At 41.4% G+C, this 20,868-nt stretch overlaps 1 protein-coding gene across 1 annotated transcript in view; it reads left to right on the top strand.

The window, feature by feature from the left end:
- Window positions 1-20,868, top strand: part of Ubr2 (ubiquitin protein ligase E3 component n-recognin 2) — a 102,241-nt gene that overhangs the window by 36,828 nt on the left and 44,545 nt on the right. Inside the window, exons 14-25 of the mRNA XM_013019099.1 lie at window positions 1,239-1,367; window positions 2,743-2,926; window positions 3,740-3,801; window positions 5,516-5,626; window positions 7,521-7,586; window positions 9,187-9,309; window positions 9,441-9,504; window positions 10,465-10,589; window positions 13,961-14,013; window positions 17,066-17,168; window positions 18,554-18,602; window positions 18,997-19,151. Coding sequence (XP_012874553.1) covers window positions 1,239-1,367; window positions 2,743-2,926; window positions 3,740-3,801; window positions 5,516-5,626; window positions 7,521-7,586; window positions 9,187-9,309; window positions 9,441-9,504; window positions 10,465-10,589; window positions 13,961-14,013; window positions 17,066-17,168; window positions 18,554-18,602; window positions 18,997-19,151 — 1,224 coding nt within the window. The remainder of the gene's footprint in view (window positions 1-1,238; window positions 1,368-2,742; window positions 2,927-3,739; window positions 3,802-5,515; window positions 5,627-7,520; window positions 7,587-9,186; window positions 9,310-9,440; window positions 9,505-10,464; window positions 10,590-13,960; window positions 14,014-17,065; window positions 17,169-18,553; window positions 18,603-18,996; window positions 19,152-20,868) is intronic.

Raw genomic sequence — 20,868 nt, 5'->3', positions numbered from 1 at the left:
GGCTTTTTTCTTTTTGCTTATGTGGTGCTGAGGAATCGAACCCAGGGCCTCAGGCATGCAAGGCAAGCGCTCTACCACTGAGCCACCTCCCAGCCCCTGTGAAAACTTAACATATTAGCGACTAGATATAAAATCTGTACTATAAAGCTGGGTGCTGTTGGCTCATGCCTGTAATCCTAGCTACTCAAGTTGCTGAGATATGAGAATTGTAGTTCAAAGTTAGCCCAGGCAGAAATATCCATGAGACTCTTTTATTACCAATAAACTACTCAGAAAAAGCTAGAAGTGGAACTGTGGTTCAAATGGTAGAGCACTAGTCTTGAGCAAAAGAAGCTCAGGGCTGGTGCCCAGGCCCTGAGTTCATGCCCCAGGACCGGCATACACGCATACCACACACACACACACACACACACACAGACGCACACAACACCTGTATTATAATAGGTTTATAAGTTCAGTATCATTTATAAAGCCTGGTATTGCAGTTTAGTGGTAGAACATGTATTTTGCATACATAGTGCTCTGGGTTTGATCACCGTGCACACACACACACACACATGTATTTTGCATACATAGTGCTCTGGGTTTGATCACCGTGTACACTCTCTCTCTCTCTCTCTCCCTCTCCCTCTCCCTCTCCTTCTCCCTCTAGTGCTCTGGGTTTGATCACCGTGTACACACACCCTCTAGTGCTCTGGGTTTGATCACCACATACACAGAGAGAGAGAGACACACACACACACACCCTATCAGATTTTTCCTATCTTTTTTCTTCTATGATCAGTAGAGTTAAAAAAGAATTTGAAGGCTGGGAATGTGGCTTAGTGGTCAAGTGCTTTACTAGCATGCAAGAAGCCCTGGATTCAATTCCTCAGAACCACATAAACAGAAAAGGCTGGAAGTGGTACTGTGGCTTAAGTAGTAGAGTGCTAGCCTTGAGGAAAAGAAGCTCAGGGACAGCACCCAAGCCGAGAGATCAAGCCCCACAACTGACCCCCCAAAAAATCATTCATTCTGCATTTACTTTTTTTAACAGCATGTTACATAAAGTCATAAAAAACTATGACTTCTCATATTGCTTGAAGCTTCCCACTAAAAATTACCTTTTAAATATATATTTTGCCCCACACCCTATTTATGTTTTTATAATTAGTTTATGTTTTTTCTATACTATTTCTTAGGTTTCTATATAAGAGAAAGTTTATGGTTTTAATTCTTATAAAACTTTTTACTTTAAGGGAATGGATCCAATCACACGTCAAGTTGGACAACATATTGAAATGGAGCCAGAATGGGAAGCTGCCTTTACACTGCAGATGAAACTAACACATGTCATTTCAATGATGCAAGACTGGTGTGCTTTAGATGTGAGTTTGTTCTAAGGGCCGGGGACATGAGGACAACAGAGGGACAGACAATCCTAAGTACAGTATGAAGAAATCTAGGGGGAGTTTTCTAGTTTAGCTCATAGAGCACCATTGTTTTCTCCTTCCATCCATAAATTCAATAAAAGTGTCAACATTCAATAATTCTAAAACCTTAGGGGAAAACCTTGAAAAATAGAGAAGGATTTACATTCTCTCTTTTTAATGTAAGTATATTCCTTTTTTCCATAACCATTTCTAGAATTTGGGCATATAAATACAGTGGTTTATAAATTTATCCAAAGCCAGGCATTGGTAGTTCATACCTAGTTGCTCAGGGCTGAGGTCTGAAGATCGAGGTTTGAAGCCAGCCTGGCCAGAAAAAGTCCATGAGACCCTTACCTCTAATTAATCACCAAAAAAAGTAAAAGCCAGAAGTAGAGCTGTGGCTCTAGTGCTAGCTTTAAGCAAAAGAAAAGAAGCACAGGAATTGTGTCCACTTCCTGAGTTCAAGCCCCAGAACTGGCATGAAAAAAAATGTAAGCAGGGCGCCAGTGGCTCATGCCTGTAATCCTAGCTACTCAGAAGGCTGAGATTTGAGTATCGCAGTTCAAAGCCAGCCCAAGCAGGAAAGTCTGAAACACTTATCTCCAATAAACCACTAGAAAACTGGAAGTGGTGCTGTGGCTCAAGCGGTAGAGTGCTCACCTTGAGCTGAAGAGCGCAAGGACAGTGCCCAAGCCCAGAGTTCAAGCAAAAAAAAAAAAACGTACTGAAAAAAATCTGATTCTGAGGGCAACTACTTCTATCCTGTAATGAGAAGGCCTGATGTTCCTTGAACTGTGAAAGGTCTGGAGCACAGAGTGAAGGCAGAGAGGAAGACAGGCCTGCCTGGCTTCACAGGGCCTTTGTGGCTTGGAAAGAAGTTGGAATTGTATTCTAATTAAACTGGGGCACCATTTGGAGTCTGTCAGGAGAGGGATATCTAACATATGTTTTTAAACAGGGAATTTAGTAGAGAGATGTTGGCATTACTTTGGAGTTACTGAAGAGAGAAGAAAGTGGCTACTTTGAGGGAAATTTTGAAAAGTAATTGTCATCTTGGTAATTCACTGAACACAGAAATGCAATAAAAGAATGTTTAATAACTTCTAGATTTCCACAGCTTTATTGTCAAGAAGTATCATTCACTAGCGGGAGACACTTAATGGGAGAAGGACCAGGTTTGGGAGGGGAGGATTAACTTTGTTTTTCCCCTTGTAATTTAAAGTTCTTACTTATCATCAATGTAAGTTGTGGTTGTAGGAGGTGCTTTATTCAATGTTGTAGTAACACAATCTTGTGTAACTTACACAAAACCTTTTTTTTCTTTTTAAAGGAAAAAGTGTTAATTGAAGCTTATAAGAAATGCCTTGCTGTATTGATGCAGTGTCATGGTGGTTTCACTGATGGTGAACAGCCAATCACACTGAATATTTGTGGACATTCAGTGGAAACTATCAGATACTGTGTTTCCCAAGAAAAAGTTAGCATTCATCTCCCAGTTTCTCGTTTACTTGCAGGTAAAACAATTCCCCTAAAGTTATCTTTTTTTTTTGGGGGGGGGGGTCAATTGTGGAGCTTGAACTCTGCGCCTGGGTACTGTCCCTGAGCTTTTCAGCTCAAGGCAAGCGCTCTACCACTTGAGCCACAGCACCACTTCCTCAGTGCTTGTTCTCATAGGTGAAGAAAACCTCTTGCCAGGCTTGAGCAGGTGGCCGGTGCAGACTGTGAATCTAGGGCTAGTGTCTGGTACAATGGCCAGGAAGGGGGGGGGGGTCTATTCACACGTTAAATGGAAACACAGGACTGCTATAATATGTGTAAGTTGTTTTGATAATTACAGAACTACATTGCTGTGTTTGTGTGACTTCCATTTTTACTTCTGAATTTGTCACCACTATGTGTTAGGATTTGTGATTAAGACCTATTTAAAATGTCCCTTCCATACAGACTCATTAGAATAACCACTGAAAAACTTTATTGGTAGATATAGTTTATTTCATATCAATTGGTGTCCTGAAAGGTTCTCGAGGATAAAAATAAAAGTTGAGCCAGATGCTGGTGGCTCACACATACAATTCTAGCTACTCAGGAGCCTGAGATTGAAGCCAGCTGGGCAGGAAAGTCTGTGAGACTATTATCTCCAATTAACCACCAGAAAACCAGAAGTGGAGCTGTGGCTCATAGTGGTAGAGCAGTATCCTTGAGCACAAAAGCATAGGGACAGTGCCCAGGCCCTGAGTTCAAGCCACGTAACCAACAAAATAAAATAAAAAATAAACTTGAGTATTTGAGTGAAAGTTAATTTAAACTAATGTTTGTTCTTCCATCAGGTTTGCATGTATTATTAAGCAAGAGTGAAGTGGCATATAAATTTCCAGAACTGCTACCTCTAGTAAGTATTTCTGGCTGTTAAAAGTTAATACTTGTCAGGTGTTAGTGGTTTCACACCTGTAATCCTAGCTACTTAGGAGGCTGAGATCTGAGTATCATCCTTCAGAGCCAGCTGGGACAGGAAAGTATGTAAGACTCTTACCTCCAATTAACTACCAAAAAGCCAGAAGTGGTATTGAAGTGGTAGAGCGTTGGCTTTGAGCAAAAGAAGCTCAGGGACAGCCCCAGCAGCCCTGAGTTCAAGTCCCAGGACCAACACGCACAAAAAACAAAATAAAAGTTAATAACTATTTATTATGTTCCTTGTATGTATGAACTCAGGGCCTCTTACGTGTGTGTGTGTGTGTTTGTGTGTGTGTGTGTTTGTGTGTGTGTGTGTGTGTGTTTTAACTTCAGATAAGGTCTTAATTTTGCCTCAGCAGGCCTTCACTGTGATCCTCCTACTCAATTCTACTGAATAGCTGGGATTACAATAATAGATCACCATGCCCAACTTTTTTTTTTGTCAGTTGTGGAGCCTGAAGCCTGGGCCTGGGCTTTGGGCCTCAGCTCTTCAGCTCAAGGCCAGCACTCTGCCACTTGAGCTACAGCCACTTCTGGCTTTTTCTGCTTCTGTGGTACTGAGGAATGGAACGCAGGGTCTCATGCATGCAAGGCAAGCACTCTACACTGAGCCACCTTCCCAGCCCTCTTTTGTCATTATGTATGTGTCCCACTATCTTTTTGCCTAGCCTCAAATTATCCTCCCAATTTCCACCTAAGGGGTAGCTGAAATGGTAAGCATGAGCCACCATGTCTGGCTATTAATTGAAATCAGATTGAAATAAATTTGTTAGTCTGAGTTCTCCACAAAAACAGCCAATAAGGGTTCTGGTGGAGGCCTCATGCAATGATCAGAACTGGCAATGGAGTTTGCTAGCTGCCTGGCACACTGGGAAGGCCCAGAAAAGACTTGATATGGCTGTCACAAGTACAAAGGCAGTGATCATGAACCTGTTTCAAGGCCTCCACGTGTTCTCTTTATGGAGGGGAAATCACCTTATTTAGATATTTCTCACATTGGGCTGGGAAGGTGGCTCAGTGGTAGAGCGCTTGCCTTGCATGCATGAGGCCCTGGGTTCAATCCCTCAGCACCACATAAGCAAAAAGAAAAAAAAAGCCAGAAGTGGCTCTGTGGCTCAAGTGGTAGAGCGTTAGCCTTGAGCTGGAGAGCTGAGGGACAGCGTCCAGGCCCAGAGTTCAGGCCCCACGACTGGACACCCCCCCAAAAAAAAGATATTTATCACATGTAAGAAACACCTTCACAGCAACATTTAGATGGTATAAAACATAAATAGAGTGCCAATAGCTTGCCCAGGTTGACACAGCATTAACAGCCAGATAGATCTATGAATAATTTTTTTTTGGGGGGGGAGGGGTCAGGTCATAGAGCCTGAACTCTGGGCCTGGGCGCTGTCCCTCAGCTCTTCAGCTCAAAGCTAGCACGCTACCACTTGAACCATAGGACCACTTCGGGCTTTTTTTTCCCCTGCTTATGTGGTGCTCAGGAATCAAACCCAGGGCCTCAAGCAATGCAAGGCAAGCACTCTACCACTGAGCCACCTTCTCAGCCCCAGATCTATAAATAATCTTAACCTGTGTTTTACAGAAACCTTTCTCTGTGAACAAACTTTCCTATGACGTTGATGTATGTGTGTGTTTTTTTTAATGTGCAGAGTGAACTTAGTCCACCCATGTTGATAGAACACCCTCTTAGATGTCTTGTTTTATGTGCTCAAGTACATGCTGGAATGTGGAGAAGAAATGGCTTCTCTCTCGTAAATCAGGTATGTTTTTAAGTCCTATGGAGGGTGTTCAATCTACCCATTAGCTTCCATGCAGGTTGTAGTGGACTCAGTCATTGAAAGTTCAGTATCTGTATTAAAATCATTCAAAAAGACAGATAGAATGATAAGATGGTTTCTTAGGACTTTCATAGTTTATCCAGAAATATTCAAAAGCATGTACATATGTGTGTATTATATATCCATATTTAATTAAATATGATGGAACATGAATCAAACTAAATGACTACCTAGGAGGAAAAGGAAAGGAATAAGGAAAAGAAAAAAAGAAAGAAGATTAATAACTTTATAATACATTGCAAGTATATATGAGGGCAGCATAGAGAAACTCAGTGAGAGCTGCTGACAGTGGGGGATGGAGAAGGAAAATTACACTATGATAATAGGTGGGTTATAAAAGGATGGGTTGGGCTGAGGGGAGGATGAAGGCAGTTGAATGCTGTCCAAATAGAGTATTTGCAACTATTAAAGTGAAACAATGAATGATGGAGGAGTTGAGATTGATTGGGTAGTATAAACATGTAGAGATTAACAGTGAAGTGTGTCCTCCTTCTTGAACTGATTTATACTAATTAAAAAAAACAAAACTAAAAAAGAAATGTCTAGGAATATAATTCAATAAGTAACATTGTGTTCATATAGTTTGATTCCCAATTAAATGTCAATATAATACATATACATGTATATTATACTTATTAAAAGTAATAGTAACAGTAGTTGGGTTTTTTTTTTTTGTTTTTTTGTTTTTGTCTTTTTGTTTTTGGGTCCGGTCATGGGCCTGAACTCTTGGCTTGGGCGCTGTCCCTCAGCTCTTCAGCTCAAGGCTAGCGCTCTACCACTTGAGTCACAGGGCCACTTTCCGGTTTGTTTTTTTTCTGCTTATATGGTGCTGAGGAATCGAACCCAGGGCCTCAGGCATGCAAGGCAAGCGCTCTACCACTGAACCACCTTCCCAGCCCAAGTAGTTCGTTTTTGTTTTTGTTTTTCCAGTCCTGGGGCTTAAACTCAGGGCCTAGACACTGTCCCTAAGGTTCTTTTGCTCAAGGCTAGCACTTTGCAGCTTGAGCCACAGCACCATTTCCTGCTTTTTCCATTTATGTGGTTACTGAAGAATCAAACCCGGACCTTCATGCAAGCAAAGCCAGCACTCTAACACTAAGCCACATTTCCAGCCCCTAACAGTAGTTTTGACTTTGACTTGAAATACAGACTTGGATAGTGAATAATAAAATTCCAATTTTGGGCCGGGTATTGGTGGCTCATGCCTGTAATCCTAGCTACTCAGGAAGCTGAGATCTGAGGATCGGTTCAAATAACTGGCTCTTATCTCCAGTAAACTAATCAGAAAAAGCTTGCCTAGCATGCATGAAGCCCCTGGTTTGATTTCTCAGTGCCACATAAGCAGAAAAAGCTGAAAGTGATGCTGTGCTCAAGTGGTAGAGCCCAGGCCCAGAGTTCAAACCCCAGGACCAGCAAAAAAAAACAACAAAACCCCAAACCTCTAGTTTTATTTTTTCAATTACCTTCAGTTAAAGGATATATTTCTAAATTGTATACCTCTAAATTGAAGTATAATTTTTAAAATTAAAAAAAATTTTAAACCTCATCAAGGCTTAGTATGGACTTGTCCCCCATTCTTGGAAGTGCTAAGCTTTCCTGAAGTAGCAGTCTTATTTGTTGGGAGACCAGGGGACTATAAAGTGTAAACCTCAGTGACTACTGACTGGATATCTAGTTAGAATGTAATGAGGTGGTGTTGGCAGTTGAGGAGACCACACATGCATGTGCACTTCCTGTGGAAGTGGAAAGGAGGGAGCTGGAGCTATAACAGCCTTTGCCCAGTGTAATTCTTTTTTTTTTTTCCCTCCCCTTTTAGATTTATTATTACCATAATGTGAAATGCAGACGTGAGATGTTTGACAAAGATATAGTAATGCTTCAGGTAATGAATTAAAAACATTAACTTTATATCAGGCACTGATGGCTCATGCCTGTAATCCTAGATACTCAGGAGGCTAAGATCTGAGGATTTTGGGGTTTGAAGCCAGCCTGGGCAGAAAAGTCTGAGATTCTTATCTCCAAAAACTACTTAGAAAAAGCCAGACATGGCTCTGTGGCTCAAGTGGTAGAGCTCTAGCCTTGAGCACAGAGAGGCTCAGGGACAGTGCCCAGGCCCCGAGTTCAAGCCCCAAGACCTGCAAAAAGAAAGAGGAAAAAATTAAATTATGGTGAGTCTTGCTTTTTTCCACCAATGTTAACGACTAAAGCTTCTGTGCATACATGGCTAAGAGTTTCTGCAACATGGCTAGATTTCCTCACGTCACAGATGGAGTATGTTGAAAATAATTGGTCTTCCATACCTGCTTCCTGTCCTAGGCTCTTTGCTTTAATGAATTGTTCTACAGCCTACCAACTTGCTAAAGTCAGAAACCTGAGAGCCACCCTCTAATCATTGGTTGTTCTCTAGTTATTTCATTTTAAATCCTTTAAGTTAATTTTAAGGTCCATGATACTTAACTATGTTAAGTTTCTTAAGTTTGCCAGCCCCTCTTTTAAGACTGAAAACTGCACATTATTTCTTTTGCTCCCTAGATTCCCCCCTGACCCTCTTTGATCCGCCTAGCCATATTACTTCCCAGTGTTTCTTAGTATTTAGTTTGGTATCATTTTATTCACAGATCCTTCTGTGACATATTAGAACTTGGCCTAGTAACCCTTTTGTGAGGCACTGTTGGACCCTTGGGTGTTCTCTGATAGCACCTACAACCTTGGATTATTTGCTTTTCATCCCCCAAACTGTGATGGTTGTACCTCATTCCTTTATCTTGTCACTGGGCTGATGTTGTAAATACTTTTTTAAAAAAGCCAAATTTTATATATACATATATGTGTATATATATGTATATGTGTGTGTGTGTGTATAATATATATACATTAAAAAAAATTTTAGCTTAGTTCAAGACCAGACCAGGAATAAAAATCCATGAGACTCCCATCTCCAAAATAACAAGCAAAATCTAGGCTGGAGGTATGTAATGCTAGCTGAGCAAGCAATCCAAGCAAGCAGTAGGCTGAATTCAAGTCCTGATACCAGCAAAAAAAATACATATATAGTTCTTACCACAAAATACAAGAGAGCTTGGTAATAATTGAATATGATGTATGTTTAAAATACTAGAAGTTTAGTCGACATTTCTGTCTGTACAGTGATCACCAGGCAGTTTGAGTCCTGATGTAAAACTTTGGAACCAAATTCACAAGAGTAAATTATTTCAAAGTATTAAAAGGAAAGATTGGAGAAAATCTGTAATCCTCGTTAGTAGTTTTAGGTTTTGGAAGGTTTTTTGCCTTCTGTTTTGTTTTACCAACTTAGATTTTTGTCAACTAGAAGTAGGGATTGGGACTAAAAGTGTTTCCATCTTTTGGGAGGATTGTTGACCGAGGATTGTTGACCAAGGAAGCTCTTTTCTCTTGTGCAAATTAATTGTACAGTGTCCCCTTTGACCTTCCTCTTTTCCTTTATCTGAAACAAACAAAAAAAGACAGGTGTCTCCATGATGGATCCCAACCATTTCTTGATGGTTGTGCTCAGCCGCTTTGAACTTTACCATATCTTCAGTACTCCAGAGCGTGGGAAAAGGTTCAGTTCTGAGGTCACCCATAAGGTAAGCACCAGTGTCCTGAGACTACAGCATATCACCAAAGAAGCACCAGGCATTCTGTGTGTGCATATGAGTCATCTGGAAGTAGGGGGCATGTACATTCTCATCACTAACTTTATCTCCTCTACTTGCAGGATGTTACTCAGCAGAACAATACTCTAATAGAGGAAATGCTCTACCTCATTATAATGCTTGTTGGTAAGTTGAGATTATGTTGCATTTTGGGATAGCAAATAATTCAGATTTCTGAGAAGCATTTCTTGTGAGAAGGTACACTAAGTTTTAAGGGAAGGAAATTGGAACATCTTTTCCTCTCCTTGAGTTTGTGTCATATTGAGAATGACAACACTGCTTCAGAAAGAGCAGAGGGCCCAGCTGCAGCAGCAGAACAGCTACCTGGAAGACTTTGGGAAAAGGGAAGAGAGGGAACAGAATTTAGCAAGCAAGGGATAGCACGTGCGGAAACAACTTTCTGTCCCTTTAAATCTTTCTCTCCAAGGTTTTATGATGCCCAAGTGTCTTCTTGACTCCAATGTGCTCTGAGTTAATGGAGACCTACGCCAGAGATGTGGGTTTCATTTCTTGCCACTTGTATTTTCAGTCCTACCTTTGTCTTCTCTCTTCCCATTCTTTTATCCCTTACCCTCTCTCCCTGCTGTTTCAACCCTTCTGTAATACATAGAGCACAGAGTCCTGGTTACTGAGAGGAGATGGCATGAAGCTGTCAGAAGGTGATATCTTGCTTGTTGCTAGATAGAATGGGGTGGAGTGGAAGCAGTCTTGAATACTTCTGTTCTGTCTCACCATTCCAAGCCATCCTGCAAAACTGCCTCTGAGTGCTCTGAACTTGCCAGGAGCCTGCCCCCTGGCCTGACTTAAAAGTGTGCTAGGAACTGCTTTCTCCCTGGTTTGTTGCCAAGCCACTTGTTTATTGTTTTCTTATGGCAGAGATGTAAACAGAGGAATATATTGTATTGGTTGAACTAGAGGTATATGCCATACAACTGTACTAATTGTGTACAATGCCCTGTTCTTTGTTTTCTTTTTTGGGGAGAAGGAGGTTACTGGAGTTTGAACTCAGGGCATTGCACTGAGTTGCCCCATACACAGCTCTACCACTTGAGCCACACTTCAAACCCACATTTTCATTTTTGACAGGAGAAAGATTTAGTCCTGGGGTTGGACAAGTAAACGCTACAGATGAAATTAAGCGGGAAATTATTCATCAGTTGAGCATCAAGCCTATGGCTCACAGTGAATTGGTGAAATCTTTACCTGAAGATGTAAGTACCTACATTTTTTAAAAAGAAAATTGTAGTAATGTCTCCCTATTAGTGCACTGTGAAAAGAGTTACTTCTTTATACTTTCCCACAGTTGTAAAATCTACAGTTTTTAGGGTGATTGTAACTCCATTTGTTCCTATGAAAAGTAATTAGAAGAAGAGAAGCCTAAAGGGATAGAAGTAGAAAGTACATAGGACTAGAATTGTCTATAGTAAAGCCTTGAAAGAGATGGGCTGGGAAGGTGGCTCAGTGGTAGTGCACTTGCCTTGCATGCCTGAGGCCCTGGGTTTGATTCCTCAGCACCACATAAGCAAAAAGAAAAAAAAAGCTGGAAGTGGCGCTGTGACTCAAGTGGTAGAGTGCTAGCCTTGAGCTGAAGAGCTGAGGGACAGCGCCCAGGCCCAGAGTTCAGGCCCCACGACTGGACCAAAAAAAAAAAAAAGAGATGAGGACACTGGGAGCAAAGGAAACCTGGACCTTCGAACTGAATGTGTCCACTTGAGAGAGTAGCAGGGTTTTAGTTCCAAGATCCATTGCCTATGGAAGCTTCAGACCCTAACATTGGGGAAGGGAATGAGAACTCCCCTCACTTGCTTTGACTAACCTGAATCAAGTTTTCTAAAGCTTTTCCTAGCCAGGTATCCAAAAATCCCCTTAAAAATGAACACTGATGGGGCTGGAAAGGTGGCTCATTGGTAGAGCTCTTGCTTTGCATGCATGAGGCTCTGGGCTCGATTCCTCAGCATCACATAAGCAAAAAGAAAAAAGCAAGAAGTGGTGCTGTGGCTCAAGTGGTAGAGCGGTAGACTTGAGCTGAAGAGCTGAGGGACAGCGCCCAGGCCCCACGACTGGACCCAAAAAAAAACAAAACAAAAAAAAAAAACAAACGAACACTAATTCATTTTAGTCAATGCAAAATAATAGTCACAAGGACATTGTGGATTGAATTGCAACCTATTTTTCAACTCTAAGGCCTTTCAGAAACAACTCTTAGAGTTGAGACTTTATGCCGGTGCCAGTGGCTCACACCTGTCATCCTAGCTACTGAGGAGGCTGAGATCTGAGGATCGAGGTTCAAAGCCAGCCCAAGCAGGAAAGTCCATGAGATTCTTATCTTCAACTACCCACCAGAAAACCAGAAGTGGCGTTGTAGCTCAAATGGTAGAGCGTTCACCTTGAGCTCAAGAGCTGAGGGACAGTGAGTGCCTAAGCCCAGAGTTCAAGCCCCACGACCAACAGAAAAAAAAGAATTGAGACTGTATTTTCACTGTGGCTTTTCAAAATTGTCTCCCAAATTTGAACCAAAGATCAAAACTTCAAAGCATAACATTTATTCTTCTGAGATTTCCACCTATTTTACCCTGTTTGATAGGACTGTTTCTCAGACACTCAACCATTATTCTGTGTCCCCCTACCAGCATTTGTCTTCATGAACAGGACCATTGGAAGCAGTGCTTCTCAGTCAATGACAGTTTTGTTCCCTGAGGAACATTCACACTGTGCCTACTCTGTGCAGATTATGGGCTGCTGTGCTGTTGAGTGGGGACAGGCCGGGCTGTAGTATGTAGGCTAGCATCACAGCCAAGAATCATCTACAGGTGTTTTGTTTTGTTTTGTTTGGGTCCAGCCCTGGGGCCTGAACTCTGGCCTGGGCGCTGTCCCTCAGCTCTTCAGCTCAAGGCTAGCGCTCTACCACTTGAGCCACAGTGCCACTTCTGGCTTTTTTCTTTTTGCTTATGTGGTGCTGAGGAATCGAACCCAGGGCCTCAGGCATGCAAGGCAAGCACTCTACCACTGAGCCACCTTCCCAGCCCTACAGGTTTTTTTTTTTTTTTTTGGTCAGTTGTGGGGCTTAAACTCTAGGCCTGGGTGCTGTCCCTTAGCTCTTCAGCTCAAGGTGAGTGATCTCCCACTTGAGCCACAGCGCCACTTCCAGTTTTCTGATGGTTAATTAGAGATAAGAGTCTCATGGACTTTCCTGCCCAGGCTGGCTTTGAAACTCCATCCTCAGATCTCAGCCTCCTGAGTAGCTAGAATTACAGGCGTGAGCCACCAGTGCCTGGCTTACTGCTTGTTTTTTTAGATGATTTCTCACTAACTTGTTTTGTCCCAGTTGGCCTTATTCTACAATCCTCCTGATATCTGCCTCTTGAAGACATCGGATTAAGGGAATGTTCCAACACACTCTTTTTGTAGTTTTTTTTTTTTGCTGGGCGTGGGGCCTGAACTGTGGGCCTGGGCGCTGTCCCTCAGCTCTTCAGCTCACGGCTAGCGCTCTACCACTTGAGCCACAGCGCCATTTCCAGCTTTTTCTGCTTATGTGGTGCTGAGGAATTGAACCCAGGGCCTCATGCATGCAAGGCAAGTACTCTGCCACTGAGCCACCTTCCCAGCCCCTCTTTTTGTAGTTTTTAATTCAGAAGATGAATTGTGAATTGTTACATAAAGAAGCAGTTATTGCTTAACCTACATTTAAAGAAGAATCAAATTTAAAACAGCATTTTTAAGGTGGTGTGTGCCTTTTGTACCATGATAGCAACTGTATTTCCTAAACATTTGACCAGAGAATTCGTTAATAATACTTTCTATTCACATCTTGGAAGTGCTTTTTTACTGATAAAAAAGAAATTACCATGACTTTTTCATGTTTTTATAAAAAATGAAGTAACAGGGGCTGGGAAGGTGGCTCAGTGGTAGAGTGCTTACCTTGCATGCCTGAGGCCCTGGGTTCTGGGCCTGGGCACTGTCCCTCAGCTCTTCAGCTCAAGGCTAGCACTCTACCATTAGAGCCACAGCACCACTTCCGGCTTTTTTCTTTTTGCTTATGTGGTGCTGAAGAATCGAACCCAGGGCCTCTTGCATGCAAGGCAAGCGCTCTACCACTGAGCCACCTTCCCAGCCCCAATGAGTACATTTCTTATCAAGCATTGTAGCCTCCTCCTTTGTTTCCCCTTCCCATCCCATCATCCCCCTACCCGCTCCGTGAGACTCTTATCTACAGTAAACCACTAGAAAACTGGAAGTGGTGCTGTGGCTCAAGCAGTGGAGCGCTCTCCTTGAGCTGAAGAGCACTGGGACAGCGCCCAAGGCAAGTTCAAACCCCATGACCAACCAAAAAAAAAATTGTTTTTATATTTTGTGTTTTCATTGTGTTTAGTATGGTGGTGATTTTTTTAAAGTACTGATTTGGGATGAAGAATGGACGCTTAACAAATCAGTCTCCAGCTGAATTATACTGAGGAGCCCTCATTCTAGGAAGTGGATAGTAACCTGTGTTCACAGAGTGGCTATTAGCGTTATTGGGGTGGGATACCATGTGCCAGTGCTAGCTAGTACTTCTGTGGTTAACCTGAGCTCGTTTCTACTCTAGGAGAACAAGGAAACTGGCATGGAGAGTGTAATTGAAGCAGTTGCACATTTTAGGTGAGTTTGCTTCCTGTTACTTGTAGTTTTGTGGTGTTTTAATAGTTGTTTCTTCTGTTTGTTTTTTTCAATTGTTGTGTTCTTTTGATTGATGAGCTGAGAATGAATATGTTGCTTTCACTGGCACTTTCAACTTAGAATTCTAAACTAGATTTCTTATTGACATTTTTAGTCTTAGGATCTAACCCTTCATTTCACCACACAGTTGCATTATGAGGGTTATCATAGCATTCACAATAGGTCTTCATACTTCATGGTTTCAATTATTGTAATTAATTTAAAGCAGTGATTTAAGTATTAAACCTGCTTTGTATTAAAGTTGCTTTCTTTGGGGCCAGGCATGGTGGCACACATCTATAATCTAAGCTAGATATAGGAGGACCAGGGTTTGAGGCTAGCTCGGGCAAAAGTGAGCAAGACCCTTTCTCAACAAATGATCCAGATGTGATGGTATATGTCTGTAATCTCAGGGCTCACAGAAAGCTTTGTGGGAGGTGGAGGCAGGAGGATCACAGTCTGAGGCCAGCCCCAGGTACAATCATAAGATCCTATTTGAAAAGTGACCTAAGTCAAAAAGTGCTAGAGGCATGGGGCTGGGAAGGTGGCTCAGTGGTAGAGCGCTTGCCTTGCATGCCTGAGGCCCTGGGTTCGATTCCTCAGCACCACATAAGCAAAAAAAAAAAAAAAGCCGGAAGTGGCGCTGTGGCTCAAGTGGTAGAGCACTAGCCTTGAGCTGAAGAGCTGAGGGACAGCGCCCAGGCCCAGAGTTCAGGCCCCACAACCGGACCCCCTCCCCAAAAAAAGTGCTAGAGGCATGGTGAAAGATCATCTGTCCAGCAATGGCAAAGCCAAATTCAAACCCCAGTACCACCCAAAAAATTTGTGTCCATTTGAATGAGACAACCTAAGTGAGATGGCCTCTGACTGCTGCCTTCATTATTCTGTTTCCCCCAACCAGTAAGCTAGCTTAACGTTGTTCAAGCAGTTTCTTAATCCTGCTTTTTCCTTGCTCCCATCCAACTACAGTGTCTTTACTTTTATTGATTATAAAGATAGTACATGCAAAATAACTAATAAAGAAATAAGGAAGGAAGGAAGGAAGGAAGGAAAGAAAGATGGTACATGCTTTTAGAGAAAAAGCAGAAAGGTAGGAAGAAAAAAGTCTCACCATAATCCAACCACTCAGGTGAGTTCTACTACATTTAGATAATTATTCTAAATTATTTCTATAACTTATCTATACACGTATAAGGGGGTAGGAAGATATATACTTTAACGAAAATGGGGTTATGTTTATTTTCCCTCTCTGGATTTTTCCCCCTTTTTTGTGGGGCTAGACATCAAAACTCAGGGCAAGCACACTAGGCAAGCACTTTATCAGTGAGCTCCACCCAAGTAAACTTTAGTGGGGTGTTCCCATATTTGTGGTCTTGGGGGTATTGGGTTTGTTTTACTTGTTGGTCTGCATGGGTCGACTTCACCCTTTACTTCTTTATAGTTGTACTTTAATAGATTGAACCTCTCACTGTTGATAGCCACTGCACTTGGCAGGTTTTCCCCATTATCAACAACAGGAATTGAATACCACTATGCTTATGTTGGTATGAAAATGTTTCTTTGGGGGCTGGGAAGGTGACTCAGTGGTAGAGCGCTTGCCTTGCATGCCTGAGGCCCTGGGTTCGATTCCTCAGCACCACATAAGCAAAAAAGAAAAAAGCCGAAAGTGGCACTCTGGCTCAAGTGGTAGAGCGCTAGCCTTGAACTGAAGAGCTGAGGGACAGCGCCCAGGCCCAGAGTTCAGGCCCCACGACCAGAAAGAAAATGTTTCTTTGGGAACTTGCTAGGTCAAAAGGAAAGCATATGTTAGGTTTTGATTTGTATCTTGAAACTGACATCAGTTTACCCTCTGCTACTTTGCCAGTGCTTTAATATAGACACACTTTTTTTTTTTCCCTGAGGGAGAGGGTGATTGATGTTGGTGATTGAATTCAATGTCTTACCATGAGCTCTACCACTGAGCTACTCCTCCAGCTTTATATGCTGACTGGCAACAAAAATATAATATTAGTTTATTTGAATTAGTCTACCTACCAGTGAGGCTGAGCATCTTGTTATATGCTTGTTGACAGTGGTCAGTACAACTGTTTGACCTGTCTTATGCTCCATAGCATGAGCACTGCTCCTGAGGCTTGAACTCAGGGCCTGGGCGCTGTCCTGAGCTTTTTTGCTCAAGACTAGCACTCTACTACTTGAACCACAACTCCACTTCTGGTTTTTTTGGTGGTTAATCAGAGTTATAGAGTCTCATGGAATCTACTTCCTGGGCTAGCTTTGAATCATGATCCTGAGAGTTCAGCTTCCTGAGTAGCTAGGATTACAGGCATGAGCCACTGACATCTAGCTCTCCATAGCGTTTTTATGTGTTAGATATCTCTGGTCCTTCCTGATAAACTAAACAAACACACTTGCTATTGGACTTTTTGGTGTTTTTTTGCGTAACTGACACAATGTTTTAAAGTATTTAGAATGTTTTAGAATATTTTCTGTAGTATTCGGTTTCTTTTTATACTCTATATGAAGGTTCTTTAAAACTCAGTATTGTTTCTGTCTTTTCTACATAAAAATAAAACTTACTGCAGACATCTTCAAGTCTCAAAATAGTGAAATTAGCATTACTTGTGTTTTGATGCTTGGAGATGTAATCTGTGTTACCTATTAGGCTTTTAATTGTTGGAGTTACATGTCTATTCCATTCATTTAGGTAGAATACACCCAAACTGGACATGCTAGATTAAAAGGATCACAGAAAGCTTTGGATTGTAGTGCCAAGTTAACCACAGAAAATAGTTTCAGTGGTTGGAGGCATGGTACTAGCCATGAGTGAAAGTAAGAAGTACTGAGTTTGAGTCTTGGTCTTGGACCTAAAAAAGAAAGAAAATAGTTTCAACTTAGCTCCTACCAGCAGTATATGAGAACCACTTTTGCTGTTCTAACATCTAAGATTCTCATGCGTTAGTTTGTGACTTTAATCGTAAAGGCCTTTTTTTCTTAGGAAACCTGGATTAACAGGACGAGGCATGTATGAGCTGAAACCAGAATGTGCCAGAGAGTTCAACTTGTATTTTTATCACTTTTCAAGGGCAGAGCAATCTAAGGTAATTGCAAAAATTAAATGTAGTGGGAAATGATTGGATTTGTTTTTCCTTGAAAACTTTTACTGCATTTTACAGATTGAAAATTTTTTTAAAAGATAATAAACACAAAAGAAAGTACAAATTACTTAGAAAACCACTGTTTAGATCTCCCACACAATGTTTTATGTACAAATAGTTATGATCTATGTAATTATATATCCATGTCTATTTATATGCAATATGTATATAAAATGTTGTCTTTTAAAAACCAATTTTTGAGGGCTGGGAAGGTGACTCAGTGGTAGAGGACTTGCCTTGCGTGCCTGAGGCCCTGGGTTCAATTCCTCAGCACCACATAAGCAAAAAGCCGGAAGTGGCGCTGTGGCTCAAGTGGTACAGCGCTAACCTTGAGCGTGAAGAGCGGAGGGACAGCACCCAGGCCCAGAGTTCAGGCCCCACGACCGGACCCAAAAAAAAAAAAACAACAATTTTTGACCTGTACTATAATAACTTTTCTGTTTTCTACACATTTCAGAACTGTTACTGTTTAACATACTTTTCCACAAGGATTTATGCTGTTTTGCTAATCATTATTAGATAGTTAAATTTTGCCTTTTATTGGTTTTTAAAATATATTTTCAATGAATGGTGTTAGACATGGAACTTCTATTTTATTTAGTTTTTGATGCATGTCAAAGAATCCAAACTTAATTTTTTGGTTTTAGTTTGTATATATTTTCATTGAATTTTATTTTTATTTTTATTTATTATTTTTTTTTTTGGTACGGTCGTGGGGCCTGAACTCTGGGCCTGGGCACTGTCCCTCAGCTCTTCAAGCTCAAGGCTAGCGCTCTACCACTTGAGCCACAGCGCCACTTCTGGCTTTTTTTCTGCTTATGTGGTGCTGAGGAATGGAACCCAGGGCCTCATGCATGCAAGGCAAGCGCTCTACCACTGAGCCAACTCCCAGCCCCAATATTTTCATTGAATTTTAAAGCAACAAAGAACTCATTTGAAAATCTAGTGGGAAAAAAAAATTAAGGGTGATATATGGATTTAGGGAGACCACAGCACTAAAGGTAAACATTTTCTAAAATCAAAAAGTAATGGAGCGGCTGGCAATTTGGCTTAGTGGTAGAGTTCTTGCCTAGCATACGTGAAGCCCTGGGTTCGATTCCTCAGTACCACATAAACAGAAAAGGCTGGAAGTGGTGCTGTGGCTCAAGTGGTAGAGTGCTAGCCTTGAGCACAGAGAGGCTCGAGGACAGTGCCCAGGCCCCCTGAGTTCAAGCTCCAGGGCCTGCAAAAAAAAAAAAAAAGTAATAGAGCAGATATTGATTTATGTCACTACGAGATACTGTTTTGTATTATAATTTTTGTTTAAATTACTTTCTTTTTTTAATTAGGCAGAAGAAGCTCAACGGAAATTGAAAAAGCAAAATAGGGAAGATACAGGTACTTTTGATTCTTATCTTTCTAAAAATCTCATTTGAGTTTCTTTGACCTTGCCATGCATTGTTTTCTATTTATCACGATGGTTGTCTCTGGTGAGATAAATAGAAGTTTCCAGGTGAACATTTCTTTTATTAATATAAAGACCACTTGTTTTGACTCACCCTGGGATTAATGGTTTTATCTCAGATCTTGAGACATTTCTAGGGAAAACAAAGGTTTTCCTTTGTACTGCTGCTGTACTGTGCAGCTGTTTATGCACTTGACTGGCCTTGAGTGCTAAAGACTTCTTACAGTCTATGTGAATGAATACTCTGAATGGCAAGCCTCAGAAGTATGGAGCAGGGGAGTTTATTTAAAGGTGTTTTGTAAAGAGCAAAATAATTCTCTTTCCTAGCACTTCCACCTCCAGTCCTGCCTCCGTTCTGCCCTCTGTTTGCAAGTCTGGTTAACATTTTGCAGTCAGATGTCATGTTGTACATTATGGGAACCATCCTACAGTGGGCTGTGGAACATAATGGCTGTGCCTGGTCTGAATCTATGCTGCAAAGGGTGAGTTGGACGCAACTTCCTATTTATATTTCAGTGGTTTTCATTAAAAAAACAAAATATTTTGATGCAAAGATAAAACTTCTATACATAGAAACATTAGGACTCCAATCTACTTTATTACCTCAATTCATAATACACTATGTTGTTATTCTTTTGGTGTCTATCAGTGAAAGTGTGTGCCTAGCAGATTTTTTATACCACATTATGATTACCTTCATCCCATTGGCCAGTGTATCTCCCCATCATTGGTCTTGGCCTTTGCATAGATAGTACTCAGAAATCGGCATGATATGTTAGCCAATGTGTTCACTTGGGTTTCTTCCTTAATTGTCTCAAAAAGAATCTTGAGTTCATCCCTATCCATATCTTAAAATCAAACAAATGAGCCTGATGCTAGTAGCTCACACTTGTAATCCTAGCTATTCAGGAAGTTGAGGTCTGAGAATCATAGTTCAAAGCCAGCACAGGCAGGAAAGCCTATGAGACTCATCACCAATAGCCATCAAAAAAAAAGCTGGCAGTGGAGCTGTGGCTCAAGTGGTAGAGTGCCAGCCCTGAGCCCAAAAATCTCAGGGATAGCACCGAGGCCCAAAGTTCAAGCTCCAAGACCAGCACAAAAAAAAGAAAAAAAAGTGAACAAATGAAACTTGGACTACTAAGTTCCTATGACAAAAAAGTAGTAAGTTTGAACCTCATTTAAATATTACTTAATAACTTTAATGTAAGTCTTTCCTACATCATCTCATTGAATTGACAAAATACGCCATGGATAGATATTAACTCTCCCATTTTAGAGGTGAGACATCCAAGTTTCAATGAGGTTCATGTAACATTCCTGTTACAACGTAGCATGAAAGTTGACATAATACCTGTGCAGCTAATAGGATGCCTACTCTGTGCCTTACTGACTGCCAGGCACAGTATTTGTAACTCTCAGAACTCTAGAGGGAAGTGGTTTATTTCTAGGTTAAAGATGATGACTTTGTCTCAGAGGGGTTCCCTGCAAGCATATAGCTTGAAAGCAGTAAAGCCAAGGATTCAAATGAAGGCAAGCCTTCCTCCACAGCTTCCATTCTTTGGATTGTCTCAGCAGGTTTAAGTATTTCATTGGGTAAGGTGTATGTATACACCCCTCCCATTTGTGAATGTATTTAAGTTGTGCTGTGGTACCTTGGAGACTCAGTGCTATGTGAGAAACCACTTGTGGGCAGTGATATATTGAGGGAAAGTGAACAGTGTTTATCTTGTACATATGTTTATTTTTTTCTGGCTAACCTAGTTCGTCTGGTCTCTGACAGCTAACTAGTTGCCATATATGGAAGAAAAGATACAGAGACACCACTCACTATCACCTTCAAAACTTGGAAGCAGGATAAAAGCAATAAAAATGCAAATAGCCCAGTGTAGTTACATGTTTTCTAAGAAGTTTCTAGGAACTTTTTGTGAGATATATTTTAAAACTACAAGCAGGGCTGGGAAGGTGGCTCAGGTGGCTCTACCTGAGAAGGTAGAGCACTTGCCTTGCATGCATGAGGCCCTGGGTTCCATTCCTCAGCACCACATAAGCAAAAAGAAAAAAGCCGGAAGTGGCACTATGGCTCAAATGGTAGAGTGCTAGCCCTTGAGCTGAAGAGCTGAGGGACAGCGCCCAGGCCCAGAGTTCAGGCCCCACCACCGAACCTCCCCCCCCCCCAAAAAAAAACAACAATAAAACTAC

The sequence above is a fragment of the Dipodomys ordii genome, unplaced genomic scaffold (genome assembly GCF_000151885.1).
Source record: "Dipodomys ordii isolate 6190 unplaced genomic scaffold, Dord_2.0 Scaffold44, whole genome shotgun sequence".
NCBI classification, from domain to species: domain Eukaryota; kingdom Metazoa; phylum Chordata; class Mammalia; order Rodentia; family Heteromyidae; genus Dipodomys; species Dipodomys ordii.
The sequence above is the reverse complement of the archived record's forward strand: the minus strand, read 5'-3'. Positions and strand labels throughout refer to the sequence as shown.